At 38.0% G+C, this 27,790-nt stretch overlaps 1 protein-coding gene across 3 annotated transcripts; it reads left to right on the top strand.

The window, feature by feature from the left end:
- The first annotated feature begins 9,141 nt into the window (after window positions 1-9,141).
- Window positions 9,142-27,740, top strand: LOC139974359 (fibrinogen-like protein A). Of its 3 annotated transcripts, none has more exons than XM_071981445.1 (6): window positions 9,142-9,352; window positions 15,869-15,937; window positions 22,388-22,449; window positions 23,191-23,319; window positions 24,584-24,848; window positions 27,263-27,740. In XM_071981445.1, exons 1-6 carry the CDS (start codon window positions 9,262-9,264, stop codon window positions 27,544-27,546), a joined length of 900 nt encoding a protein of 299 aa, XP_071837546.1. In that variant the 5' UTR covers window positions 9,142-9,261; the 3' UTR covers window positions 27,547-27,740. The 3 variants fall into 3 exon arrangements, with proteins under 3 accessions (XP_071837546.1, XP_071837544.1, XP_071837545.1); XM_071981443.1 differs by lacking the exons at window positions 9,142-9,352; window positions 15,869-15,937 and adding exons at window positions 19,602-19,902; window positions 20,779-20,865; XM_071981444.1 differs by lacking the exons at window positions 9,142-9,352; window positions 15,869-15,937 and adding an exon at window positions 19,602-19,902.
- The last annotated feature ends 50 nt before the right edge of the window (window positions 27,741-27,790 follow it).

Below are 27,790 nucleotides of genomic sequence, written 5' to 3'. Positions count from 1 at the left end.
TTTTCTTGGAAAAGATTAGAGGAATTGTGAAGTTGAAGGTTTACAGTCTTGTTTGAGACGAAAAGCCTCCTCACACAACTCATTGGTTACTTGTCACACCCACACACCAAAGTGTGCACAATTCAAGCAATCCTTCCTGGGGTACTACAGTGCACTACATCTACGTGTCCCATAGGGGCATGCCCAAAGGGTGCAGCCACAAACAGGCGCACGCAACTATATTTACAAGTAACCTCGCAAGTCCCCATTTATACACTTGGGTGAAGGGAGAAAAAGGAGACAAAGTTCCCTGCCCAAGCACACAATGTATTAATGATTACGTGTCATATTGAGCACATTTGATAGATATGCTAATATTTGACTTTTAAATATTCATCAAGTTTGATATTCTACCAGCCATATTCCTATTCCATTTTCTCTAATATCAACCACCTTAATTACCTCCCATGGGTTTCATGCTGAGATGTTTATAAAGAACATTAAAACTTGAAATGCTTTGGTGTTGAACTGGCCATTTGTCTTAAATCGCTCGGTTACATTTCAAACAGTCTAGCTGAAGGTGTGTCTGGATGTGATGCAGTCTGTGGTTCATCTAAGGGACAGTGCCTCTGTAAACACATGCCAGCCTTTTGCAAGAAGAATATCAATTGATTAAATGGATGCTTACTTTGTGAAATGTTAAACAATTGAACCTTTTTTGCTTCAAAATTGTGTTTTTGGGACTAAATGATGACAGAGACAAAAAAAAAGTGTGCAAAGTACTTTGAACTTTAAAACTTTGAACCGTTTTACAGAGTTGATAAAAGTGTCTCCCACCATTGACGTACTAAGCATAATCATGCAGCTTTGTCAAGAGAGTAATTGGGGGGGGGGGGCAAGAGTGTTACTGTTTTTTTTTTCATGGGTTCGAATATTCTAATGATGATAGTGAAGAGGAAGATATAACACATGATTTGACAATTGATTTTGATATAGATTAATTGTACAGAAATAGAGACTACAGCACTGTGGGCTCATGGATCTAACTTTGAAGGCAGAACAAAATGGTACTTTGTACTCTTAAAGAAAGGGACAAGATGAGACCATCTGGATATCTTCTTTGAAAGCTTTAAGTACCAATGTCAAATACTGTATGAAAGTTAGCATCCCTTCAATGAATTAAAAAATATATATATTTTTCAATCTTTTTGATATCCAGAATAAATCTGAAATTTAATGTTGATCTTGTTTTGGATGATCATTTCAGGATGCTAGAATCGAGATAGAATGCATAGCGTCATTTGGCCATGCCGTTCGACCGATGAGCAAGCTGTGATCGGACGGTTGTCTATCTTGAAACTGATGACAATTGCCATGACAACTTCATCACCTCATTATAATAGTATAATTGCGAAATTTGCTGCTGTAATAATGAAGAAATCATACAGATTCAATATATGTAAACATGAAATGGATTTTTGACTTTATAGGCAACAGTTTATAATGAAAGAGAAAAGTGGCTTCCATTCTATTTTAATTTGATGCTTGGAAAGAAGATGGCGCATCCAGCCGAGATGCAGCGATCGATATGAAAATGAAATAATGACATTTTGCTTCATGAAGTTTGATTACAATGCAGACAAAACAGCATAAAGTACTTTGTGGGGTCAATTGCTTGGGATTTTTGAGAAGAATTTTATTCAAATGAAGATTACAAGTTACGCTGCTATAGGGCATGCTGTATGAATCAAAAACGATGATGTGGAAAGTTCAGATTTTAAAATGACCACTTTGCTATTTACATGTGGACCATACTGTTAAGAAATTGTCTTGGAGGTAAAATCAGAGTTTTTAGCAAGTATCACATGGATGGGTCAAGACACTAGTGGGTCCAGAGTACTCACTGACAGACGGGGTGGGCAAATGATTTGTTTCCAGAGTGTGCCCTGGGTGTTATATTTTTGCAAAATTTATAGCAAAGTAAAAAAACTAATTATGTCCAAATTATTATTTTGGTATTTGCCTGATCTTCCTCACCAAATTCGTGGGGTATATGCCGTACCTACTTCGCCAAATTGGTAAGTGGATGGCACGAAACCTGCATATGTCAATTTTAATTCAACACATTTCTCCACATTCTTCCACATATGTATGTATTGTATGTATTTTAGATCCTCCTGCAAGCAGGAACTTGGGAAGAAGCCTCATTGGCTTATCAAAGCCGCAAGCTGACCGAAATCAGTCTCTAAGATTCATATTTAACGTCCATGATTATGAATTGGCAATTGTCAACAACTCTGTAACTGGACGACATACATTAATCTTGGAGTGACTCGATCTGGGGTCCATATGATTGGAAGGCAACGGCGTTAACCATTGAGCTAAAACTCCTAAGTGTTGATTCCTTGTTGATATGTTGATTCCTTACAATAACATCACTAGAAAACAACATGTGACACTTGTCGTCCAATGAGAGCATGAGAAACCGATAAATGTAAAGTTAATATGACAAAGGCCTATGTAGATTTCTTTCACATTTGACAGGTCTTTTCCCATCGAAGCACTAGAAAATATCATGTGACAATTGTGGTCCAATAAGAGCATGAAAAACTGACATGTGTCAATTTACTTAGACTTATGTCAATTTAATTTGACGTATGTCGATTTCGTCCAATCAGAGCACCAGCATCTGTCAGTGTAATTTAACATATGTCGATTTCTATGGCAAGTTTAGAGAAGGACAGGAGCGTGGCGAGTGTTACCTCGAACGCCTAGCGTTATTCTTCCAGGTTAATAACATACGCGATGACAGAGCCGTGAGTACGTTCCTCACTGTGGTAGGTCCGGTAGCCTATGCGTTGTTAAAATCGCTATCGTCACCGACGGGCTACAATCCAGGCTTCACCGTACTACGAGGATCGACCCCGTCAGGCTACAATCCAGTCTCCGCTGTACTATGAGGATCGACCCATTCGGGCTAAAATCAAGTCTTCGTCGTACTATGAGGATCGACCCCATCGGGCTACAATCCAGGTTTAGCCGTACTTTGAGGATCGACCGCAAATTTGGCATATATTCCAAATAAGATTTATTGTGTTTTAACTAGTGTCATACGTTGCTACTCTTTCGAAGTGGATGATATAGTAGAGAAAATCAAGGGATACTCGTCAGTTCCATATACAATAATAAGTTTGATAATCAAACATCATTGACCCGTTTGTGACGCCCAGCTTGATATCCCAAGAAGATAAGCATGGGTAAACCTCATATTTGGTGTGTAGAAGTATTACATTGAGGGAAAGAAGCCTATTGTTTTTGGTAGAGGTCAAAGTTCTTTTTGGGGCACCAGTGGTCAAATTTTGAAAACCTTTCTAACTCGATATTGCAAGAAGAGAAGCGTGGGGAAAACCTCACTTTGGTGTGTAGAAGTAACACATTGATTAAAAGAAGCGTATTGATTTTGGTGGAGGTCAAATGTTATTTTGGGGTCACCAGCCGTCAAATTGTGAAAAACTTGTAAACATGATATTGCAAGAAGAGAACCTTGGACAGATCTAATATTTGGCTTGTAGATGTACCATACCAAATTTATGGAGCCTATTATTGCTTTTGGTGGAGGTCATAGGTCATTTGAAGTCAACAAACGCCAACCATTTACTTCATTCCCCTCTTACTGATCGCTCTACACTAACACACCTTCCTAAACATAATATCGCAAGGGTAGCTTAGACAGATCGTATATTTGGTGTGTAATTGTACCACATTGAGTACAAGAAGCCTTATGTTGTGGGCGGAGGTCTATGGTCGTTTGAGTTCGCCATGGGTCAAATTGTGAAACCATGATTTACACAATTTTTCAACATGGACAGATGTCATATTTAGTATGTTGATGTATCTATCACATTTAGCACAAGAAGCCTGTTGTTGAGGTCAATGGTCATTTCAGGACAGCCTGTGTCATTGTGAATGTATTGTCTATCACATCACACTGATTTTCACTGTATTACTAAGATCAAGTATATGTTGTACTCCCTTACTATACATTACGTCAGATGCATGAAGAAACTGCTCATGTTACATCATCGCAACCACAATGCATTATTTGCATTCTGGTTATTACAGCTAGTCATTTTCAATGTTTTTTTTTTTTTTTTTTAAGCACTCGAGGCTTATAATAAAAGATTTTCTAGTGAAGAAAAAAAAACGTTCATCATAATATTTTCCACCGCCACTCATAAAACAGTACTGTTCGGTTTTAACCTTTTTAAACATTTCAACCAAATTCACAGCAATTAAATGAAAAGCCTCCTCTCCAGTGGCGTCACCAGACTTTTCAGTCTGGGGGGGGGGGGCACAGGGGGCACCAGCATTTGATGGGGGGCACTTAGGTGGATACGGATCGCCGTCCTGGGGGAGGGGGCTAAGGGGAGGGGGTGGCCCCTCCCCCTTTGGCAAATTTTCGCATACGGAGGATGGGCTAGATGCAAAATTGTGCCACATTTGATGCTAACTTCGATCTAAAGATATCTCCAGAAATTGCTATTTTTGAGGTAATGATTTTAACAACGCGCAGAATTTTGCAGAGGATATGACCACATGCTGTCGATATTATGCCTAACCCTATCAATAGAACCTACATTTGTTGAATTAATGTGTGCATGAACCCCGACTCCTTTCTTGTCCTTCTCGTTTTCTCCCATTATCTATTAAGATGTAACAGCTTCCAGCATCGTTATTGGCTCCTATCAGGGATCTCACCATGCAATCCAAAGTTTGATCACACATCGAGTATGGCTCAGTATGCAGGTGTGAACATTCGCCATTTGGGGGACAAACTAAAACGAATGACGCGAATGACCGAATGACAATTGACTTTGTACAAGGTTAATTATCATTTGCGAATGACAGCGAATGACAACGAATGGCAGCGAATGACAACGAAGGACAACGAAGGACAGTGGTGAGTGGAGATAGAATGATTAACGGAGTGGAGTAAATGCGGTTATTGGTTTTCTGCGCAAAAATGATTTGAGAAAAGTCGCATGTTACGTGGTTGCGGGGTTTTGGTGTAATTTAGGGATAGGGAAAGTTTTGTGTGAGAATTCACTCGAGTGCGCGCTCTGCTTTTGACATTTACCTCTGTAGATTTATATAGAAAGGTAACTGAAGCCGTTTCAAGATCATAGTATTGTTAGTTTCTAACAATTAATATCGGAACAATGACGTTAAATTTACTTTTAAAATCAGACTTACAATTTCGCTTACTATAAGGTGCGTTTGTATCTTGTCCGCACTTTACTAGCCGCTGTAAGCCACGCACTTCGCGTCCACTCGGTTTGCGTGGCTTTAATATACCCACAAAGTCTGAACTGTGAAATCCGGTTGAAGCAAATGCCTGTGCTGGCTTTCACTGTCATTCGTTTTAGTCAACGCAATTTTTTAGTGCGTACAACATATTGTCATTCGTTATGTGTAACGCAATTGTCATTCGTTTTAGTAACACCCGCCATTTGTTCCATCAAGCATCTGACCTCAACTGACCTCTGCACCCCTACACAACAGGGTTAATATATGGTCCACAAATATAGGCAAGTATGGTGCCTGCGGACTCTCACATTCTCACATTTCGTCAGCTCCTAACCTGTCAACCTCAGACCAAGGCAACATACTACAGTACCCTCCCTTCTTACGGCAGGTCCGGATTTTCGGCATTTCACAGGCATCCAATTCATCCAGCTCATTTGAAGAAAAAACGAATTACTGTGCTTCTTTGTCCTTATGAAAAACCAACTCAGATGATGGGAGTTGAATATAACAAAATATATATATATTTTTTTACCAACCCAAATGTCAGATGGGGGGGCACTCGGGGGCACTAGGTTTTCCAGGGGGCACGTGCCCCCTGCCCCCCCCCCCCCCCCCCCCCCCTTGGCGACGCCACTGCTCCTCTCGTAGAGTCAAAGTATAGGCCAACTTGGATATACGAGGAACATTATTAACTGTGATTTCAACTGTTCGTTAAGCCTAATATGAATTGAAGTTGTTGGAAATATTTTCGGCACACAACGTTCATTTATAATTTGATTCTATACATGCTGGCAAGAAACCTTCACCCAGGACTAATATGTAATTTGTAAACATCAACATGTTTGTTTTCCTATTTTTAATTACACTATGTTGTTTTGAATTTAGATTAGCTGTTTCAATTCAATATTTTTTTCTTAAGTTCTTTATTCCAGTATATATTATATAAAATGTATACCTAGGACCAATTATATATATGAAAACCAATAATTAATTAATTAATATGATTAGAACAGAGGCAGATTAAAATAAAAGATATTGTGTGAACAGTCCAATTTTCCTCAATGAAACAACATTAGTAACTGATATAAGCGGTTCGGCGAACTGTGTTGAAAGCACTTGAATTTATATGAAGTTATAAATGAATATAAATAAATTACCTTAAGGGATGTGAAGTTCATAATATGCCAATGACTTTGATGTATTCGATTTCAAATGCAACACAATTTTGAAGTATTTAGTATGTATCTTACAACAACAACAACATTAACAACAACAACAAGTACCCTGAAACAAATTTATCATTGTACGTCTGACATCACATCTACTTGCTTCAAGTTCACTTTTGGTCTCGGTATCAATCTGATGTTAACTGAAAACGTTGCCTAGGAAATGAATTCAAACTTCAACTGGAGGCTTAGATTGTATTCCTCTTTCATCAGTCCAAAAATATACTTTCTCTATGGAATAGCCTTTTTATAAGTTTGGTTATCTATCGCCGACTGGTATCAGGGAAAATAAAATCCGTTGCCATAACACCCTCAAAAGTCAATAAACAAACTCTGATTATGGTCTTTTTTCATCAATATGGAATATTTTATGAAAGATTGTAACGATCATTAATCGCCCAATTTCCTAGAAATTAATTAATTAAGAACTTCCATTTTATATTACAGTTTTGAGTTTTCTATTGAAGACTTGCGACTTTTTATACAACACTCAATCACAATAGGTATATGAATACATAATTGTCATTGTCACAGCTTGCTAACTGTTTGGTTCTGAAACGACACTTAATTGTGAAGACTTTCCGTGTATAGGTATAATCAGGTAACAACTCCCATGGTATGGGTTACGCGATATCTCGACCATTTGATAATTTTAGTCAAAATTTCATGTTAGTGTAATTGTCAAATAGTCAAGTTTAGTTTATCTAACGCAACAACTCATAAATGTTAAATGTGATGTCAATATACCATGTTCATGATGTTTTTCATAAACTATATCAATGACTTTGTACATGTAAACAGGTAACGTGCAAGAAGCAATTCGAGGAAATGGAAATTTTCGTCAAGATGTCACTTGTTCCTCACTCGGCAAATATCGCATATGTTGACACGCTGTCGAGGTATACTAACATAGTGCTTCTATACATCTCGTCTGCATGTGCCGCCAATGCCACCGTCATAAAAGAAAATAAATCATTGCTTTTTAATATACAATAATGAATAGACCTTCTTTTGCAAAATATATCAATTTTTTGCACAAAAAAAAGGAGGGGGGGGGGTGGCGAGCAAAATTTCGCCGAAGTCCGTTTTGGGGTCAGATCTAAGGAAGGGGTATAGGAGCCGAATTGGTTTGGGTGCTGTAACGATTTGCACGAAAAATGTAAGCAAAATTGAAGGGCGTACTGGTGAAACCCCCCACACCTTTTGAGAATGTGTTACTAAATTAAAAGGTGCTAAACTTAGATGCATACTGGTGCTACCATTGGAAGGAAACTTATGTATACAAGATTTTCACTTTCCAGGTTAGTCTCCCCTCGCCTCCTACGCCTATGCCAATAACTTCTCTTTCAGAAATGTGTTTAGGAAGGGGCTTAGATGCAAAATGGTGCTATCACTTCTACAATTTTAACAAACTTTTGCTAGTGTACACGACTCGTTGTGTGTGTGTGTGCAAATTTTTAGCTCTCCATTTCTTACACTCATCTTAATATCTCCGTCAATGTCATCAAATTTATCATTTCCGATGCTATATCAATATTCAAATTGATATTGAACCAATCATCTTACCGATTGGATCGTATTGTCAGTTACAGTAGTTAACGCTTTTATAGTGTAGTCAATTGGTCCGTTTGTCAAATCCACACAACCTCATATCCATCTCAAGGTAATAATGTATAATAACTTCGTGACGATGACGTTAAAAAAAGATTTCGCTGTCGCCTTGGAAAACGAAAATGTTCCCTTCAAGGGTAATTGAGTCGTGCTCAGGTTTTTTGAGGTAATCATACCTACTGGCTAAACAAGAGTACAGTACTGTACCCTTTCTATGCCCCTACCTAAATCAGTCGGAAGAATTTTGGGAATCCTCTTAATAGAAAATTTTTCATCTTACCCCCCCCTCCCCAGTACAAAACAGTTGTTGCGCCCCTACTGTTAGCTGTAGAACAATAAAGGGCTGATCGGGGTCTGACAGATATCACGTGCAAATTCAAGTTTTCCTGATACACTAATATTGTTGTGATATATAAATGGCATTACTGCCATGCTCATTGGTTACCAGAAGTCTCCCTTTACGGACTATATATGCGGATACACATGTGTTTTGCTGAAAACGTCATTTATAGTATTTGGTCACTTTTCAAGAGAATCGTGGTATCCGAGGCGTAGGAAGAAAGTTCAATCGAGGGATGGGAGGAAGGGGTGGGGTGTGGGTGGAGTAGAAACCTCGAAGGGCAGCAACAACCAATCATTTTCACAATACTTGTTTTACAAAGAAGAGAATTAATGCTTCAAATCTAACTAGCTGTGTTCAATCTATCTGCACATTGAAGGCATAAACAGCCAATTGAGACTAAGCAATTTTCATTGCCTATTCAAATTGTCTGGGGTATCGTCTGTAAAACATTCGACCGCTCATCAGCTTCCAAACTTCAACTAATCAACTAATTGATATGATGTGAATACGGAATTGTGTACAATCAGCTCCATGTTGTAATCACAATGTTGAACTTGAATATGCATGAAACATTACATACGTCATCCACCATCATGACCAATTGAAAGACATTATACGGGTGACTTTATTGGACGCTTTATGAAGATGGTAATAAATACTGGCAAACGGTCAGTAATTCTTCATTAGTATCACAGAACGGCAAGACATACATAATACGTACCTACTTACCACAGGAAAAGACACATTTGATAAACTTAAATTGTTATTCCCTTTCCGCCTCTGGATTTGTTCAAAATGGAGAAAGGAGGATTAAAGCAGTGTCGATCACCTGTTCTTACTCATCTTCTGATTGCTGTCATTCTGCTTCTTGGAGGGAGGTCTCAAGGTAGGCTTAATTTTACCAAAATGTACCTTTTTAACAATGATATACGTTAAGTGCCTATGAGTGAACAACAGTAATAGTGTTCTGGGAACAACCATGTTGACATAATTGTATATCTACTTAATAGCCTACAAGTGATTACCTCAGAAATGCATAACGTCACATTTATCTTTTCTTCTTCTGGGGATGGACCTCCAGATCTCCCTAATGACGGAGTTCCCTTCAACGATCCCAAAGTCATACCAGTTATCTTCGTATAAGAGCTATAGTGAAATGTTATATGCTATACTTCCAGCACAATTGTACCGTAGGACTATAAGCCAGCGTTGCCAGCCCCCCCCCCCCGCCAGCTCTAACAAAAAAAAACAACACATTTATGTTGTTCAATCCGACTTAAGGTAGCTATAGGCCTATAGGCTTGGGTAAAAACATTAACCACGTTTCACTCGATATTGCTCATCTAAGAGTCCCCCAACTAAGCTTGCACGGTTTCGTGAAAACCCCTTTTCTTGCAAAAAACCGAATCTGGCTTAAAAACCGTTTTTTTTTCCTTCCCGAATTTCATTGAAAACATTCAAATTTCTGACGGAGGTGTCGCGATCGCTAAGAGGCGTATTTTTGAAGCTATACCAACACTGCTGTAAAAGTCTAGTTCGTTCGCAGTAACGGGTAAAAAATAAGGAGAATAAATTCAAGAAACGATACTGCCTTTATGACTCTCTTTTTATTACCCACGTTAACTTAACTTAAGTTAACTTAAAAGTAAAAATGTCGAAAAGAACTGTGTTAGTGAAATTCTTTCTTAAAGTTTTAACATCACGTACAATTAACCTTTGTCTTGCGTTTACTAGACTTCACGAATTTCAAGTTCGTGTTCAGAAAAAAAAAACTCACGGGTCAACCCGATCACCCGATGGTCTCGTCAGCAAGAAAACTACTCTGATAATGACAGTAACTATTTACTTACAATCGTCTAAGAATTTCTGGTAACTAAGGAAGGGTTTGCTCGGTCGGTTGCTTACTGTTTAACTTGCTAATAATTCGTTGGAATTAATAGATAACAAATTTTCCCCAGATGGAGAATCTTCCTAAACGTAGATGTTAATGTTAATACCCCCTCCCGAGAAAATCAATTGCTCTACCCCCATATTCACGCTATTAAGATGTTAACAGCGTTTAGGGGTTTCAGATGAGCGTAAACCCCACTATGACCAATTGGAGATGGTAAAAAATATTCTTTACAATATGATTGGTCCAATAAATTCAGTAGTGGCTGACAAAGTGTTCGAGGGTACCAATTGCACGAGGCTCTAGCCATGTTCGCGCTTTCGATAACAAGTTGAAAAATATTGCTGGCAAAAGCGGGGATTATAGGACGGCAGAGATTATTAATTGTTTACGTTAAATGGGAACACGTGTTCATCAACGTAAACGAACAACCAACTGAGAGTCGCCTTGTCTAGCGATAATTGATAATTAATAGTGAAAGGAAACTTGCAAATAAAATAAAATCTATTAGCGTACAAAGAAAAATTGTCCAACAGCAACATCTATAATTTCCAGCCATATATGCAACATTTTAACTCCTTTAGTATTCCTTGGCTCAAGCCTGCCTGACGCCAGGTGTATCTTGTGAATAATAGACTGTGATTGGTCTAATGTTCCTTTTGAAACTTTGTTGTTCAACTAACAGAGCCCTGCTCAAATGTTTTCTCAATGCTAGGCCTGTGTTCTGAGCCAGTTGCGTGTGCGGCTGTATACATGTCGTTTGGTATTGTGGATTGCGCCATGTACCTTTCAAGTTTTAACGATCATTTTTTGAACACGAACTGTGCTCAATGTGTTTGGAAAGATTTTCTCCATATCCTTTACTGTTAAATTGAAGTAAAATAATAAGAACAACACAAAGAGGACAAACACGTTGGATATAGCATTTTTTTTAAATGCATCTCGTCATTTGAGTGTGTACTTCTCACAACTAGTAACGTTGGCAACCAAGGTCAGTTCAATACTTCAAGGTCACCTAACTGATTCACACATATAAGGGCTGCATAGCCTAATGTTAGGCCTAGCTATCCACACTCAACACTGGTATATGGCGTGTGCCAATCGTAGGTGCCAATGTCGTCTAGCAGAAAAGCTTTCGCTTGTTGTAATTTACTTTTATATTGCAAAAAGATCAGTAAATAGGAGAAACCAATAGAAGTCAACAAATGATGGATGGAAGCTTTAACTTGTTTTTTTTTCTCCAGTATTTGCAATTAAACATTTCGGAATTTAACATTTGATGTTCATTAAGTTATTTTTTTTTTATTGAGATTGACCGCCAGACTACCTCTCATAGAGCAGAACTATGTCAATCTCGTTTCATAACTTGCTCATTGGTTAAGAATAAAATCTTCAAGTTTCCCACTGAAAGGTGTTATAACAAATGTTCGAACAAGTTAAGAAAAAGAGTAATTTTTTGGGAAAATCCCGGTCGCCAGTGTAATATCCTACAATATGGAACATACAGCGTACATGGGTATACGTTGGTAATTATACAAAAAATGAGAGAACTCAATTATTAAAGCAAGCAGGCATTTTGTTGAACTGCCTAGCACTACATTACAAGAGCAAGTGAACAACTGATATAGAGAGGAAGTTATTTCATATAATGACAAACATGGCATGTATTTGGTGGGACATGTATTTTCATTCATTCCCTATGTTCTTGACATTTACATTTTATTTCTGTGATCTATTTACATACATATGATTTGTATAGTGTTATTGTGTTTGCACTTTAATTTCAAAGTTATAATACGATTGTCTTTGCTTATTCCTGGCACCTTGCCAACTTCAGGTTGGCGTCATATTATACTTCTTATTGTTATTGGAGTAGAACGCGTGGACTCAGTGGCGTAGCTACGGGGGCCTGGGGGGCCTGGGGGGCCTGGGGGGGGGGCCTGGGGGGCCTGGGGGCCTGGGGGGGGGGGGCCTGGGGGGCCTGGGGGCCTGGGGGGCCTGGGGGCCGAGGCCCCCTATGAAATCGGCTGCCCCCCCACTGGCCCCCCACTGGGAATGGGATAAAAACATGTAAAAAAAATATATAAATAAATAAGTGCGATTCACTAATATTTTTTGTTCAATAATTTGGGAAATAGTGTTACACAATTTTCTCGTCTGCATCTGGCAGAATAAGAATAATACAATATCTGTAGTAATCATGAGAATGGTCACACAGCATGGCATGGCAATGGTCGATGCGAAGATTGCGACCATACACCACGAACCTAGCTTGTTGTGCTGCGCGATATCGATATCTGCTGAAAATATGTTCAGTGCTTCCACCTAGCGCAACAATCTATCAAAAGATTGGCTCCGTTTGTACTGAGCCGAGGTATCAGGTATTCATTAATTGCCTCGAGTCAAATGAATATATGCAGACTCGGATCCAGGGGGGAGGTCGATCTTGCCCCCCCCCAAAAAAAAAGAGAAAAAAAGAGAAAAAAAAGAGAGAGAAAAAATAATTAAATTAAATGCCAATTTTAAACATGTAGGACGTCAGTAAAGCGGTTATCCTCACAAGTCAGCCAGGTGTGTCTTTTCCGTCAAATGAACTATAGTGTGCACGCGTGCTACACGTGCCAAAAAAATGCCTAACAATCTCAGTAACAATTTTCAGACCGAAAAGTTTCAAAATTGAAGTGGTGTTCGAATTTTTTTGGGCGGTGAGGTTACAGAGCGGTAGGCTGCTAGGATGCGCTAACGAATTTTTCATGAGCAAACCCCTCACCCTTCCAGAATCCTGGATCCGGCCCTGTCGTGACGGAACGAGAGGGGATTGGGGGCTAAAGGCATTAAGATTTTTGTATCATCTCAACTCATCTGATACAGTGTAATACCATATTTCATAGATTGTTTTTTCTCATCAATTGAGAAATTGCAGACATGAGATCCATATTTTCAGGCTAGGTACATGCAGCTTAGAATACTCGGGAAGTGCCGTTTCCAGCCATCTGGGGGTTTGTAAAGCCAAACATTTTCTTGTACGCTCCGCGCCAACCGATGATGGCGCTCCGCTTAGATAGTCTTACGTTCAGGCGCGGTTGGACGAGTCAGACCCCCCCCCCTGTCACAAATCCTGAATCCGCCCCTGATATGTCATTGAATATTCCACAAAACAACTTTTTTATGCCAAAGAAACTGTGGAAACATGATTTTCCACTACCAGTGGTAGAGATGAAAATATTTGGAATTCTGAAATTCCTGCAAACATGCGGCTGTGCCTGTTCACTACTCACTACTGTATCGCCTTAAAAAATGATGAGTGGAAATTGTTTCTCCAGGACCGTATCGTATCGTGGGTATCGAGTGCTTTTGATATACGAACGTACGTACGTCTATGATGATATGCACTGTACTGTACTGATAAAAACATGGGTGAATTTCACTCCATGGGACTGATCACTGAGCACATTCCGGTATAAGAGTGAATTTCCACTCCATTGGAGTAAATCTCAACTCCTAATAGAGTTATATTCACTCATATTAGTAGTGAGGATTAACTCCAATAGAGTTAAATTTCACTCTAGTCTCTTAATTTGAAGTGCGCCGAGTTATCACTCCAATGGAATGAAATCCAGTCATTTGTTTTTAGAGTGTTGCTAGATATATGAAGAAGAAATTTACATACCAATACATGTTATCGGTCATCGATTGGCACAAAAACCCAGATTCTGATGACAGCTGCCTCAAGAAACCCAATAAATGGCCTAATTAGCACCGAGCCACCAATGTGGACCATTACCGAAACATCGATGCGTGTTAGTCTTCCACCCCCTTCCTCTAATGCTATTTAAGTCCACTTGTGGGCATATCCTGCAAACCTACCGGTAGCCCACAGGAGTTTGAGTTGGGAGAAAGGCCTTGACACCTTGAAACGACAAATGATGCCAACTTCCCTCAAGTTAAAAGTCTGGCTGAGTTGGCAGGGGCAGTCAGCATGAAAGAGAAATTTTTTTTTTTTGCATTTCTGTCACCAAAGTTGCACATCTTTTGGGTTGCTTTTTTGCCTCACAGGTGCCATCTCCTGCGATCTGGGTGTGCTGAAATCTCAAATTTTCTCTCTACGATCCGCGCCAACCAAGGTGGCGCACCGCTTAGATAGTAACCTCCGCCCCCCCCCGCAAGAAAGAACAGCCCCCATGGCCCCCACTCAAAAAATCCTAGCTACGCGTTTGCTTTTTGAATATCTTAAGCCTTTGTTAATTTTAATAGATTAAATTAATTATTTAGTTTTAGTCTGTACATGCTATTCTAAAATGACATCCCACATCTTTATGTAGCACGGTTAACAATAAAAAATCTCAATCAATGAAAATCAATCAATGTTGCAGCTCATTCTACTAGGATATTATTCTATACTTGATGATGCCAAATCCTACTTCTGTGTCTAGAGTTTTGAGGCTATTGATGCATGCCTTGCTGTACTACAAAGGAGATTCACTGGAATTACTGCAGGGTCATATACAATACTAACCCATATGGAGGAAATTATAATTCTAAATGCAGCAAATGGCATAGCTTTTAAGATATCAGATCAGCTTGTGAAAACAGACACCAGTGACATTGATTTTCAGCAGTTTGATGTACAGCTTAGGTTGTTAAGGGGTACTATTCTTCAGCAATTTCCTGATGTGAAAAGAATTACATCAATGAGCACAATCATTTCTGCTATAGCAGAAACACCCAAATGACCAGCCCTTACTTTCAGAACTTGCAAAACTCATTCATATATATATTTGTTGGCTCATTTAAGTACCGCTTCAGCTGAAAGATCGTTCTCCACACAGCGTCTTCTAAAGAATTATCTGAGAAGCACAATGTCACAAAAGAGATACAACAGTCTGATGTTATTGAATGTACACAAATCTAAGACCGATGACTTGGATTTAACCGTGGTTGCTAAAGACTTTTATTCAACGAATGAACACAGAAGGATTTTATTGGAAAGTTCTAAATTATGGATGGAGAGAAGTATAGATGTAGGTTGATAGAGTCATGTGCACCATAACAGTATTGATAGCATACTAACACATCATATATAGTAAAGTTATATTGCCGTTGGCCGGCATGTGCATCGGTTTATAGCATAACGAATGGTGGTTATGGAATGAGAAAGTGCCCCTCTGATGTTGTTCCCCCCTGGACTCTTTGGAAGCTTCCTACCCCCCTGAATGCTTACCTGTCTATTGCAGCAATAAGGTGGTCCACTACCTGGTTATTTCTCGGACTGAAAACGTCATTTAACAATTAACATTATTTGCTTTAGTTCTCCGTTGTCATAGCATACAAGAAATTCATTTTTATTTGAAGTTTTCTTTATTTTGATTCAATAATTTAAAACGATTACTTGAATTATACACACTTTAGAAAAGAATTAGAACAATTTCCCGCTTGTAAAATAAAATAAAACTTGTTGATAAATCTATCGTAACTATTCCTGTAATGTTTCATGTGATTCTTGTTCAACAGCTGCTCGTTACAATCCTGGTCCATGCCCAGGGGCAGCACCGAAACCAAATGACCATGTTACAAAGGAAGGTAAGTTCAAAAACGAAGCAGTAAACTAAATCTATACACTAACCGTTACAGTTTAGGAAAGATCCACTAGAGTGACGTGCGCAGGATTTGGAAGTTGATGGGGGGGGGGGGGATTCCCTTACCAATTTAGGAAGAGCTTGACGTTTTATTGAAGGCCGTCCCCTCAGCCCGGAGGCGTCGTTTTATTCTTTCTCGAACAAAAATGTCATAATCCTCGACTGAGGTGAGAGCATGGTGACCTCATCAGTGGCGTAACACATAAAATTATATCCCTCCTCTAATAAAATCCCCCCACCAGTCCCACCACCCACCCACTGAAAGATAGAATAATACACAAATGTGTTAATTTAAATTTACATACACATATAAGTATGTTACAATTGAAGCGTTTGAAAAATTTCGAAGTTTGCGAACTATAACACTATAAAGGAGAGGGGTTCAATTTCTTAGACCATCCTCAGACGACATAACATCTGATGGTGATTGGGCGTTCCCGTTGCTGCCCCCCCCCCTCTCCTTGCGCATTACACTGATCTTTTCATATTTCTCGGGACCTTCAGCCAGTTTCTGCGGTCAAGTTAAATGATATTAGTATCATATTTTGTTCACATTATCTGTACCAATGTTACATGCAATGCCAGCTTGATGTTGCATGCAGGATTTTGATAGGGACTGTATAGTCATTGACATTAATACCGGTAAGATTGTGAAAGGATTTTTTATTTGAGGCGGTTCGAGGGTTATTTAATCAATTTTATGTCGTCTTTATGGAAAAGCAATGTCAAATATACTGTATGGTGTGCCCATTATGAACTTCTAATTTTTAACCAGTGATATAAGAAACAGCCAACAACAGCTACAAAATGTGATATTTATTTTATTAAGTTCCCATAACATTATTTAAAATATCACAAACATCACAAACATCTAATAAGATAGAAATATATTGTTTTGTTGAATTCATTCTATTTGCAGGGTTAGACTCAATTATGAAACAATTTATTTTGTTATAATGACAAAAATAAGATATAAAATTAAAATATATTCTTGTTTTATATACAATCACACTATGTTCTTCATCTCTAACTACTAATTTTCATAATTAATTAACCATCTGAAGTTGTCGGCTATGTTTTATATTATCGGCAAAACAAACTCAAGATTCCACGGCAATTTTATGGATATGTTTTGGATTCAGAATACAACAATGAGCAACCATCACTGGATGAGTTAAATACTAATGACTCAACACTAACCCCCACAGGGCCCTTATACTTTGATATTCCCCAAGGTTAACTATTTTCTTGTGTTGTAATTGTCTCAGCTTATAAAAGTTTATCCTAATCAGTTTCTTTTATAAGATTGGTGATAGATCAAATAAACAGAATACTTTAATGCACCACTTTGAGTACAACATTAAGTGAAATTGTGGTGACCATAATTTGCTACAGTAAATTGTGCTAGGAACCTAAATTATGAACAGGATATTGCTGTCTTAAGAATTGATAAAATATCAAGATCTATTAGAAGTATGCAGTGTGATGGTAGCCATTTTGTGTGGCACTGTATGTATATATTCTGTAGTTGGTCAATTTTGTGATTTCAGACATGGTTTGAGCATAAGGAAAGGCAACTTTTGGAACAAGTTGATTATGGTAGCGTCACGTCATTGCCAATGAACCTACCATTGCAAACTAGGCGTGCAGTATATGTGGGTATAAAGGGTAAAGGGGTCGCAGTAACATTAAATAAAGAAGCTTCTCTTTTGCATCACTTTAAGCACATATAGCTCGTTTGTGAGCATATTATGTTGTACCTTTCATACGTATACATACTGACCATCTAGGCCTAATTTTTATTGTCTTTGCTAATTCATGGTAAAAATCATCTCTTCTTGAGACAATATTATTGTCTGTATTTTGACCTACTGATAGCTACCAATATGTACTCAAGCAAACCTGTGGAGGCCACCCCAAAGCAAACTACTAGCAGTGAAACAACTGGCTCGACTGTCAGGGAAGGTACAGTGAATGTAGATGCTATGTATGCAAGGGAAGAAGGACGGATTCATGCTTAGTAGTTCACCTGAGCCTCTTTCTTTGAGACCATTGCCACATTGTCTTTTATTGATTTTTGTTACACTTTTTTGATCTGAATTGTGTTTATAAAAACAGCATGGCATCCTTGGTTGTCTTTATAAACACCATTTTTGCCTTGAAAATTCTAACTCCTTGTTAGTTACTATTAGAGGCCACAGCATTGTACATGTGTTTTATCACGTTTTTGTATTGCATCGCAACATGAGCTGACTTAACAATGGTCTTTGCATGTTAGACTACATAGTCCAGCCACTTAAATTAATGAGACTCAGATGATTACCACTGTGCAATAGAATTACAACCTTGGCTGATAGAAATAGATACATGTATGTTTAAATAGTCTACAACATATCAACATTTATTCTGTACCTAAAGCCAACCTTTAAGCTAGCTGCTCACTGCTCCCACTGACCGACGTGACCCGACTGACCGACAATGACCCCACTGACCGACGTGACCCAACTGACGACGTGACCCGACTGACCGACATGACCTTACTCTACTCCACTGTTATGACCTAATTTTCAATAGTGGTAAAGACCCATATAGTCTTTCAACTGACCTCGCACATTTGAACTACATATATTAACGATGACTGAAGACGTCCTCGTGAAGGTAGGTCACATGTGTCAGGCAAAATTATTTCTCCATTTATAACTTTGCATGATTGGTTAAAACTGTTCAATGTCTGTACTAGTATATAAATATATACCTACTCTTTCAAACCTTTCAAATAACAACTTTTAAAGCTCTCAATCAGTATTTTATTTCCTTTCACATTTATTTTGACCTACTGATAGCTACCAATCTGTCCTCAAGCAAACCTGTGGAGACCACCCCAAAGCAAACTACTAGCAGTGAAACAACTGGCTCGACTGTCAGGGAAGGTACAGTAAATGTAGATGTTAGGTATGTAAGGGAAGAAGGAAGGATTCATGCTTACTAGTTCACCTGAGCCTCTTTCTTTGAGAACATTGCCACATTGTCTTTTATTGATTTTTGTTACGCTTTTTTGATCTGAAATGTGTTCATAAAAACAGCATGGCATCCTTGGTTGTCTTTATTAAGCACCATTTTTGCCATGACAAACTCTAACTCATTGTAAGTTACACTACTTATTATAACAGGCCACAATTCATTGTACATGTGTTTAATCACGTTTTTGTAATGCATTTCAACATGAGCTGACTTAACAATGGTCTCTGCATGTTAGACTACATAGTCCAGCCACTTAAATTAATGAGACTCAGATGATTACCACTGTGCAATAGAATTACAACCTTGACTGATAGAAATATATACATGTATGTTTAAATAGTCTACAACATATCAACATTTATATTGTACCTAAAGCCATCCTTTAAGCTAGCTGCTCACTGCCCCAACTGACCGACGTGACCCGACTGACCGACAATGACCCACTGACCGACGTGACCCGACTGACGACGTGACCTGACTGACCGACATGACCGAACTCCACTCCACTGTTATGATCTAATTTTCAATAGTGATAAAGACCCATATAGTCTTTCAACTGACCCCTGCACATTTGAACCATTATAACGATGCGTGAAGACTTCCTCGTTAAGCGAGATCACATGTGTCATGCAAAATTATTTCTCCAATTTATAACTTTGCGTAATTGGTTAAAACTGCTCAGTGTCTGTACTGGTATATATACATATCTACCTGCTCTTTCAAACCTTACCAATAACACTTTTTTTAAAGCTCTCAATCAGTATTTTATTTCCTTTCACATTTATTTTGACCTACTGATAGCTACCAATCTGTCCTCAAGCAAACCTGTGGAGACCACCCCAAAGCAAACTACTAGCAGTGAAACAACTGGCTCGACTGTCAGGGAAGGTACAGTAAATGTAGATGTTAGGTATGTAAGGGAAGAAGGAAGGATTCATGCTTACTAGTTCACCTGAGCCTCTTTCTTTGAGAACATTGCCACATTGTCTTTTATTGATTTTTGTTACATTTTTTTGATCTGAAATGTGTTCATAATAACAGCATGGCATCCTTGGTTGTCTTTATTGAACACCATTTTGCCATGACAAACTCTAACTCATTGTAAGTTACTATTTGAGGCCACAATTCATTGTACATGTGTTTTATCACGTTTTTTGTATTGCATCGCAACACCAGCTGACTTAACAATGGTCTTTGCATGTTAGACTACATAGTCCAGCCACTTAAATTAATGAGACTCAGGTGATTACCACTGTGCAATAGAATTACAACCTTGACTGATAGAAATACATGTTTAAATAGTCTACAACATATCAACATTAATTCTGTACCTAAAGCCAACCTTTAAGCTAGCTGCTCACTGCCCCGACTGACCGACGTGACCCGGCACACCGACAATGACCCACTGACCGACGTGACCCGACTGACGACGTGACCTGACTGACCGACATGACCTAACCCTACTCCACTGTTATGACCTAATTTTAAATAGTGGTAAAGACCCATATAGCCTTTCAACTGACCCTGTACATTTAAACTATACATAAATTAAAGATGCGTGAAGACGTCCTCGTTAAGCGAGGTCACATGTGTCATGCAAAATTATTTCTCCATTTATAACTTTGCATAATTGGTTAAAAATGTTCAATGTCTGAACTGGTATATATTATATATACCTGCTCTTTCAAAACTGTCCAATAACACTTTTTAAAGCTCTCAATCAGTATCTTATTTCCTTTCACATTTATTTTGACCTACTGATAGCTACCAATCTGTCCTCAAGCAAACCTGTGGAGACCACCTCAAAGCAAACTACTAGCAGTGAAACAACTGGCTCGACTGTCAGGGAAGGTACAGTAAATGTAGATGTTAGGTATGCAAGGGAAAAAGGAAGGATTCATGCTTACTAGTTCACCCGAGCCCCTTTCTTTGAAACCGGCCATTGCCACATTGTCTTTTATTGATTTGTGTTACACTTTTTGGATCTGAAATGTGTTTGTTACCTTGACAAACGACATATTTCCGACATTGCACATTAAGGATGTGCAGTAAAGAGAGCAAATTCATAGCATTGGAAAACCTGAGAAAGATTATTGCATTAAAACTTAAAAGCTGGCCCCACTTGCCCTGACTGAACCCCCCCCCCTCCCCTGCCCGACTCTACTGTCGTAACCTAATTTTCCATAGTTGTGACGACCCATACTCTTACAACGCACCCCTGCACACTGGATGACTAGTGAGCACAGACAATGACTGTTTTATGTTAACAAACTGTGCTCCTTTAAATATGTCACATGACAAACTATTTCCCCTTGATTAGTTACAATAATTATTAAACTGTGCAGCTTGAGTCGTGAACTGACACAAATTAAATGCTCACTGCCAGCCAGAGAAACGTTAAGTCTGTGTACATGTTCAGTTATTGGGACTGAAACAGACATGACTTTAAAATGGGTAAAGTCACCATAATTTGATAGAGTAGAGATCTGTGAAAACTCTATGGTTAGCCTGTATTGTTAGACCTATAATAATATAGATACAGAGCTATGCATTGGTTCACTGTAATCACCATACCACCCTGACTTCACGCAAAGACAGTAGATTGCCCTCTTGTTTAGTTGGTGTACGGTGACTCCCTGTGTTCCCTTTAGTCGCGTACTGTGTTATACATGTAGTTGCAGTGATAGACACTGTAGTCGCTGTCCTCTTTAGTCAAATTGTAACCACTTTTTCAATCCCAATTATAATCTACAAAGCCGTAACGGAAACAGCAAAAATTGTGCCATATGATCGAGTAAACATCAGTTTTGTATCTTCAGACACTTTCGTGGGTTATTGCACCCGTTCAGGGCAATTATACGGTAATTACTTCAACACATGCCGTAAGTATGGGAACTTTTTCCTTGTTTCGAGCAGTTAGATTCTCCCGACCTTTGCAAGTATAAAGTCTCTCTATTTCTGAGAACGTTCAAACCATCCATGAAAATCTGAAGCTGAAGAATAGAAAAATAAGCGAGAGCTTAATCAAAGCTATCCTATCAGAGAACAGTTATGCCCTAACCATCCCTAGTTTACAGTATTATACCATAATACTTGGAATTGTTGGTAGAATTTGTCAATAGGCTGACACGGTAGACAAGCCATGAGGCATACATACATGTAGGCTTTTGGTATGCATGGACAAGCAATATTACTGTTGCCATACTCTTGACATGGATGTATGTATTTATCAGAACTGGTCTCTAAAAGGATCTGTCTGAAGTACTTCGAATTTGAGCACACTTAGATAGTACAGCATGATTGTATTATCGTACCTGATGTAAAGAGTCAGCAAAACGAGATATTTTTTTTTGTTTTTTTGTTTTAACGATAGCCAGCGAATCAGTGCAGACCACCCCAATGCAAAGCAATACTGGTGATGATCCTTCTATCGTGGTGAGAATTACATACTTAATTACATACAATTTTGAAGTAAGAGAATATTGTGTTTGAGGAGTAAGATTTAAGATTCAAATTTTGATGATGATATATGAGCAATTATGATATCGCCTTGCTGTACAATACTGTATATTGGCTGTTAATTATCACTTCCAGTGTAGACGCAAAGAATCAGCTTGGAATACTGTAAATGAATAGAAAGAAAAAAAACTGAAATTGGGATATTTTTTCCACTTTGTCATCCAATAGTTAAGATACCCTTGAAACTATTTGGTTACGATGTCACTCTTTGTAGGGGAGATGGTTTGATGTTGTGATTGGCATTTAAAGTACATTCCATGAATCTTGGAAACATCAACACTATCAGTAGAGCCAATTAGAACATTCTGTTTGTAATAGCTTAGAATCGTCAGAGATTTGCAATGAATTTGACACAAAGTATTCAGACATCAATGCTTCCAGATTGCCTGAATTACCACCAAACAAAATGTCTGTCCATTAAAGTGAATATAGGATGAGGAACCACCTTTCCATGTGACGTTAATGTTTCTTCCTCGTTCAGCATGATGTTCTGTATGATTTTTGTTAGCTATTTTAATACTCCTATACAAGTATAAAGAAAAAGCTGAATGATTATGTACTGCTGTCAAAGGTCGTATATTATCCATAATTGGGATAAGATATGTCACTTCATGGATTGCTTGCTTGCTATTAAGTAACTTGTTATGTTATTATTAGATGAAAGACTGCTTGGATGTCTTCAATGTCAGTAATACAACCGATGGCATCTACACAATCAAACCAACTAACTGGACTGGGGATTCATTTGATGTCTTCTGTAACATGACTGACGGAGGAGGATGGACGGTAAGTCTAGTATGACATCCTATAGTATAGACGATGTATTGTATATGTATAATATGACTGACAGAGGAGGATGGACGGTGAGTCTAGTATGACATCCTACAATATATAAGATATATTATATATTGTATATGTATAGTATGACTGACGGAGGAGAATGGACGGTATGTCTAGTATGACATCCTTTAGTATAGACGATATATTGTATATGTATAATATGACTGACGGAGGAGGATGGACGGTAAGTCTAGTATGACATCCTTTAGTATAGACGATATATTGCATATGTATAATATGACTGAAGGAGGAGGGAGGACGATAAGTCTAGTATTACATCCTATAGTATAGACGATATATTGTATAGCCTATGTATAATATGACTGACGGAGGAGGATGGACGGTAAGTCTAGTATGACATCCTATAGTATAGATGATATATTGTATGTACTTATAATAGTTTAAGAGGTATATATTATATATTTTTGATATGACTGAAGGTTGGTTAGTATATGTAGTATGACATCCTATATAGCAGGGGTTCTCAATAGGTGGCCTATTAATAGTTAGCAACGAAATAATTCAATCCGGACAAAGAAGAACAAAAATGTTGCACTTATCGGGTATCTAGGTATTTTGAGATCAGTGGAGTCTGTCCACTGTATACGAAAATAGATAAAACTGGATGAATGAATGAATGAATGATTTGAGCAAATATCTAGGAAGGCCGTTACATTCCACTGCTGTCAGTGGAGCCTGGGTGGGTATATAACTAACAGGTTGATATTCAGTTTTGGTTTGTCAATAAATGGAAGCCCATTTCAGATGGGAAAACCTTGATATGCTCAGATTGTATGGCAATACCTCTTTATGACTATAGCATACTAAAACTAGAATCCATAAAATCTCAAATGATATGTTTCATAGCTTCTAACCTGCAGTACTTTGTTCAGTAAAAGATTGAATTCCCTTACTCTTTTTTTGGCATACGCTGTACTTAAGAAAAACTTTCTAAAAATGCTATTTTAAATCAATAGTTCTTTAAAACCTCGAAGAACTCGCTTGTTTTCTGTTATATATTGATTAATATGATTAAAATAAAAGTTATTCCTGATTTAGGTCATAATTTGGACAAATACTGATGATTCATTAATCTAAATAATCTTTTCATATTTCTTCCTGAAAAAAATGCAGTCATTGATACGTGTGCGAATTAGAACCAGAAAGGGTCACAAATGCATCCTTGACATCATTTTTTTTTATTAAACAGGTATTCCAGCGTCGTGTTGATGGTTCTGTTGACTTCTTTCGTAACTGGACCAGCTATAAGGAAGGCTTTGGAGACCCCTGGCACGAGTTTTGGTTAGGTAATGATAAACTGTCCCACCTTACCAATCAAGGTGACTATGAAATCAGGATTGACATGGTGAACAAATATGGAAACCTCTACTACGCTAAATACGACTTATTCCGCGTCAACGATGAAAGTGATAACTACAGGCTGTCTGAGCTGGGAAATTACAATGGAACTGCAGGTTGGTAATGCAGCATTAAAGCAACTCTTTGAGAGTTGTCACTTGTCTCTAATTTTGCCAAATCCCCAAATTGTTCAAAAGTAGATTGCATTATTGGTAATACTGCTATCAAACATCCATCAAGTAAGGAGGAGGGAGGTGGAGGGGGAGAGGGAAGGGGGTAGATGTCACCCTTGCGACTGTGCTACTCATCTCGTACATGTCTCTCATGGGTATTTACTGTTTTGATCTATATTTACTTTACTTGCGTTGAATTGCTCACCATCAGTTTAGTAGACTGCATGCATACTCCACTGTTATAAAGCTGCAGGTTGGTATGCACAATTTAGTCTAAATTTGGCTAAATCCTAAACATTGTTTAAAAGTATATTGTTATTGGTAATATTGCTATCAGACATCCATCGAGTAAGGGGGAGGGAAGGAAGTAGGGAGAGAGGGGGGGTGGAGAGAAAGTAGATGTCACCCTTGCGATTGTGCTACTCGTCTCGTACATGTCTCTCATGGGTATTTACTGTTTTGATCTATATTTACTTTACTTGCGTTGAATTGCTCACCATCAGTTTAGTAGACTGCATGCATACTCCACTGTTATAAAGCTGCAGGTTGGTATGCACAATTTTGTCTAAATTTGGCTAAATCCTAAACATTGTTTAAAAGTATATTGTTATTGGTAATATTGCTATCAGACATCCATCGAGTAAGGGGGAGGGAAGGAAGTAGGGAGAGAGGGGGGGGGGGTGGAGAGAAAGTAGATGTCACCCTTGCGATTGTGCTACTCGTCTCGTACATGTCTCTCTTGATTATTTACTGTTTTGATCTATATTTACTTGACTTGCGTTGAATTACTCACCATCAGTTTAGTAGGCTGCATACTACACTGTTAAAGCTGCAGGTTGATACACACAACTAAGAGGCTTTTGAGCGTTGCCTCCTGTTTGTCCTCAAATTTGTCATATTCAAAACTTGTTCAGAAGTAGATAGCAATTGCTGTCAGACATCAATCGTGAAATGGGAGGAGGGAGAATTATTAGTTAATAATTCACTAGTTGTGAGACGCCAAATGGTTCTTAAGGTACCTTAAATATGTGGGACACAAAATTTCTGTGATTGGCATAATTAGTTAATAATTCACTAATAATGAGAAACCAAATAGGTGTTATGGTACAGTCAAAATTGTGGGACATAACATTTCCTGTGATTGGAACTATTAGTTAATAAGTTTTAATAATTAATTAGTTAAGATATCTAATTAATACTCTGGTTTGTAATAGTGACAAATGCTGTAAATAGACGAGTTACTAAATGACAGTACCAAAAATGATGATATGAACTTTAATAACAACCATCAGGTATAATTTCAGTTAAGTCGTGGAGAGGTAGATTTGCTATGTCCAGTTGTAGTGAAAACGAATTACACCGTCAGATACGCACAACCTATACAAGTATAAAGAGCATTCGGTATTGCTTACTCAAGTACCATTCCATTTTATCTGAGAGATAATGAGAAAGATAGTTAAATTGAGGGGGGGGACACTGTACATTTAGAAAGTTTATCTCACCTTAACCAAATTATTACAGGGGCTATTAATTGAAATTGTGAGTCACTTTCCAGATATTTACACATAAAATGGTCAAGATACAACCTGGAGCAAGTTTTCTGCGCCAAGCCAAAGACTTTCAAAATCTTTTTATTGCAACTTATTAATTTTTAAATCAGTGAGTTTGGTGGTGGGGGGGTGGGGCATTGTTTGCATGAGAATGAAAGGTTTGATGAAACATATAAGCGACAATAATCGAGAGCGGAAAAGTTCTTTGAGCAACCCTCCATTAAGGGCTCCAAACTACAAAAAGAATAAATAAATAATAAATAAATGGGAATACATTTATTAGTGTCCCTGACTTCAAAGTGTTTTCATAGCGGTGCGGAGGGAGGGGGAGGGTTGGGGGGGTGCCGTCTTCAATGATTGGAGTGATAAGGCGAATTACGAAAAGGCTTTTTGTGTTAGAGATTGCAAAATCTAAATAAAATTGAAAATAGAAATACTTTCTTCACAATAACAAGTTTGGATTAAAAATTTAAAATGATTGAAAAGTTTATAAGACGGAAATATTCATTCAATCTGTTTGAAATTAGTGAACAATTTTATTAAAAAATCTAAAGGAAGTTAAAATAATCTTTAATGATTAGTCAAATACCTACAAGTAACTACCAAGATATTAAATGAGAACGTAGAAAATAAATGACGATGACTAGGAAGTAGCTAAAGTTGAAGTAATCGAAGAAGAAGTCAAGATTGTAACGATAGTCAGGAAATCGTAACATTAAAAATAAAAATCAATAAAAATCCTGCTAATCTATGAATGCCAGAGAAGTACATACTGATAATGTGATTCGTTATTTTTGTCATTCACAGATACATACAACCAGCTTGATGAGGCAGGTTTGGAATTTCACCGTAACCAGGCTTTTAGTACCTACGACAGAGATAATGATATTTACAAAGATGGGCACTGTGCAGTGATGTATCACGGTGCGTGGTGGTATAAAAACTGCCACCGCTCTAACCTCAATGGTGATTATCATACTGTCGAGAATAATTCCAATCCAAATCATCGTGGTTTTAGTATATCCTGGAAGTTTCAAACAGAATGGTCTTGCAACATCAAATACACTGAGATGAAGATCCGTCCTGTCTAGATCTAGATTCAGTAATAAGTAATCCACAGATGCAACAAAAGGATTGTGTTTAGACTCACAAAAGTCTTAAGAATAATACTATGTGTAAATGACTCAATTTTTCAATCTCTGAAGTATTCATTACCAGGATTCGCTTTCTCTGCAATATTAGTTCTCTGTGGAAGTAAGATTGGAAGATAACTCCTTTATTGTGATAGTATCATGTCATTGTTATGTAACATCTAAAATTGTTCAATTATTATTT

Source organism: Apostichopus japonicus, chromosome 9 (assembly GCF_037975245.1).
Source record: "Apostichopus japonicus isolate 1M-3 chromosome 9, ASM3797524v1, whole genome shotgun sequence".
Lineage (NCBI taxonomy): Eukaryota > Metazoa > Echinodermata > Holothuroidea > Aspidochirotida > Stichopodidae > Apostichopus > Apostichopus japonicus.
This window is presented reverse-complemented; position numbering and strand designations above follow the sequence as displayed.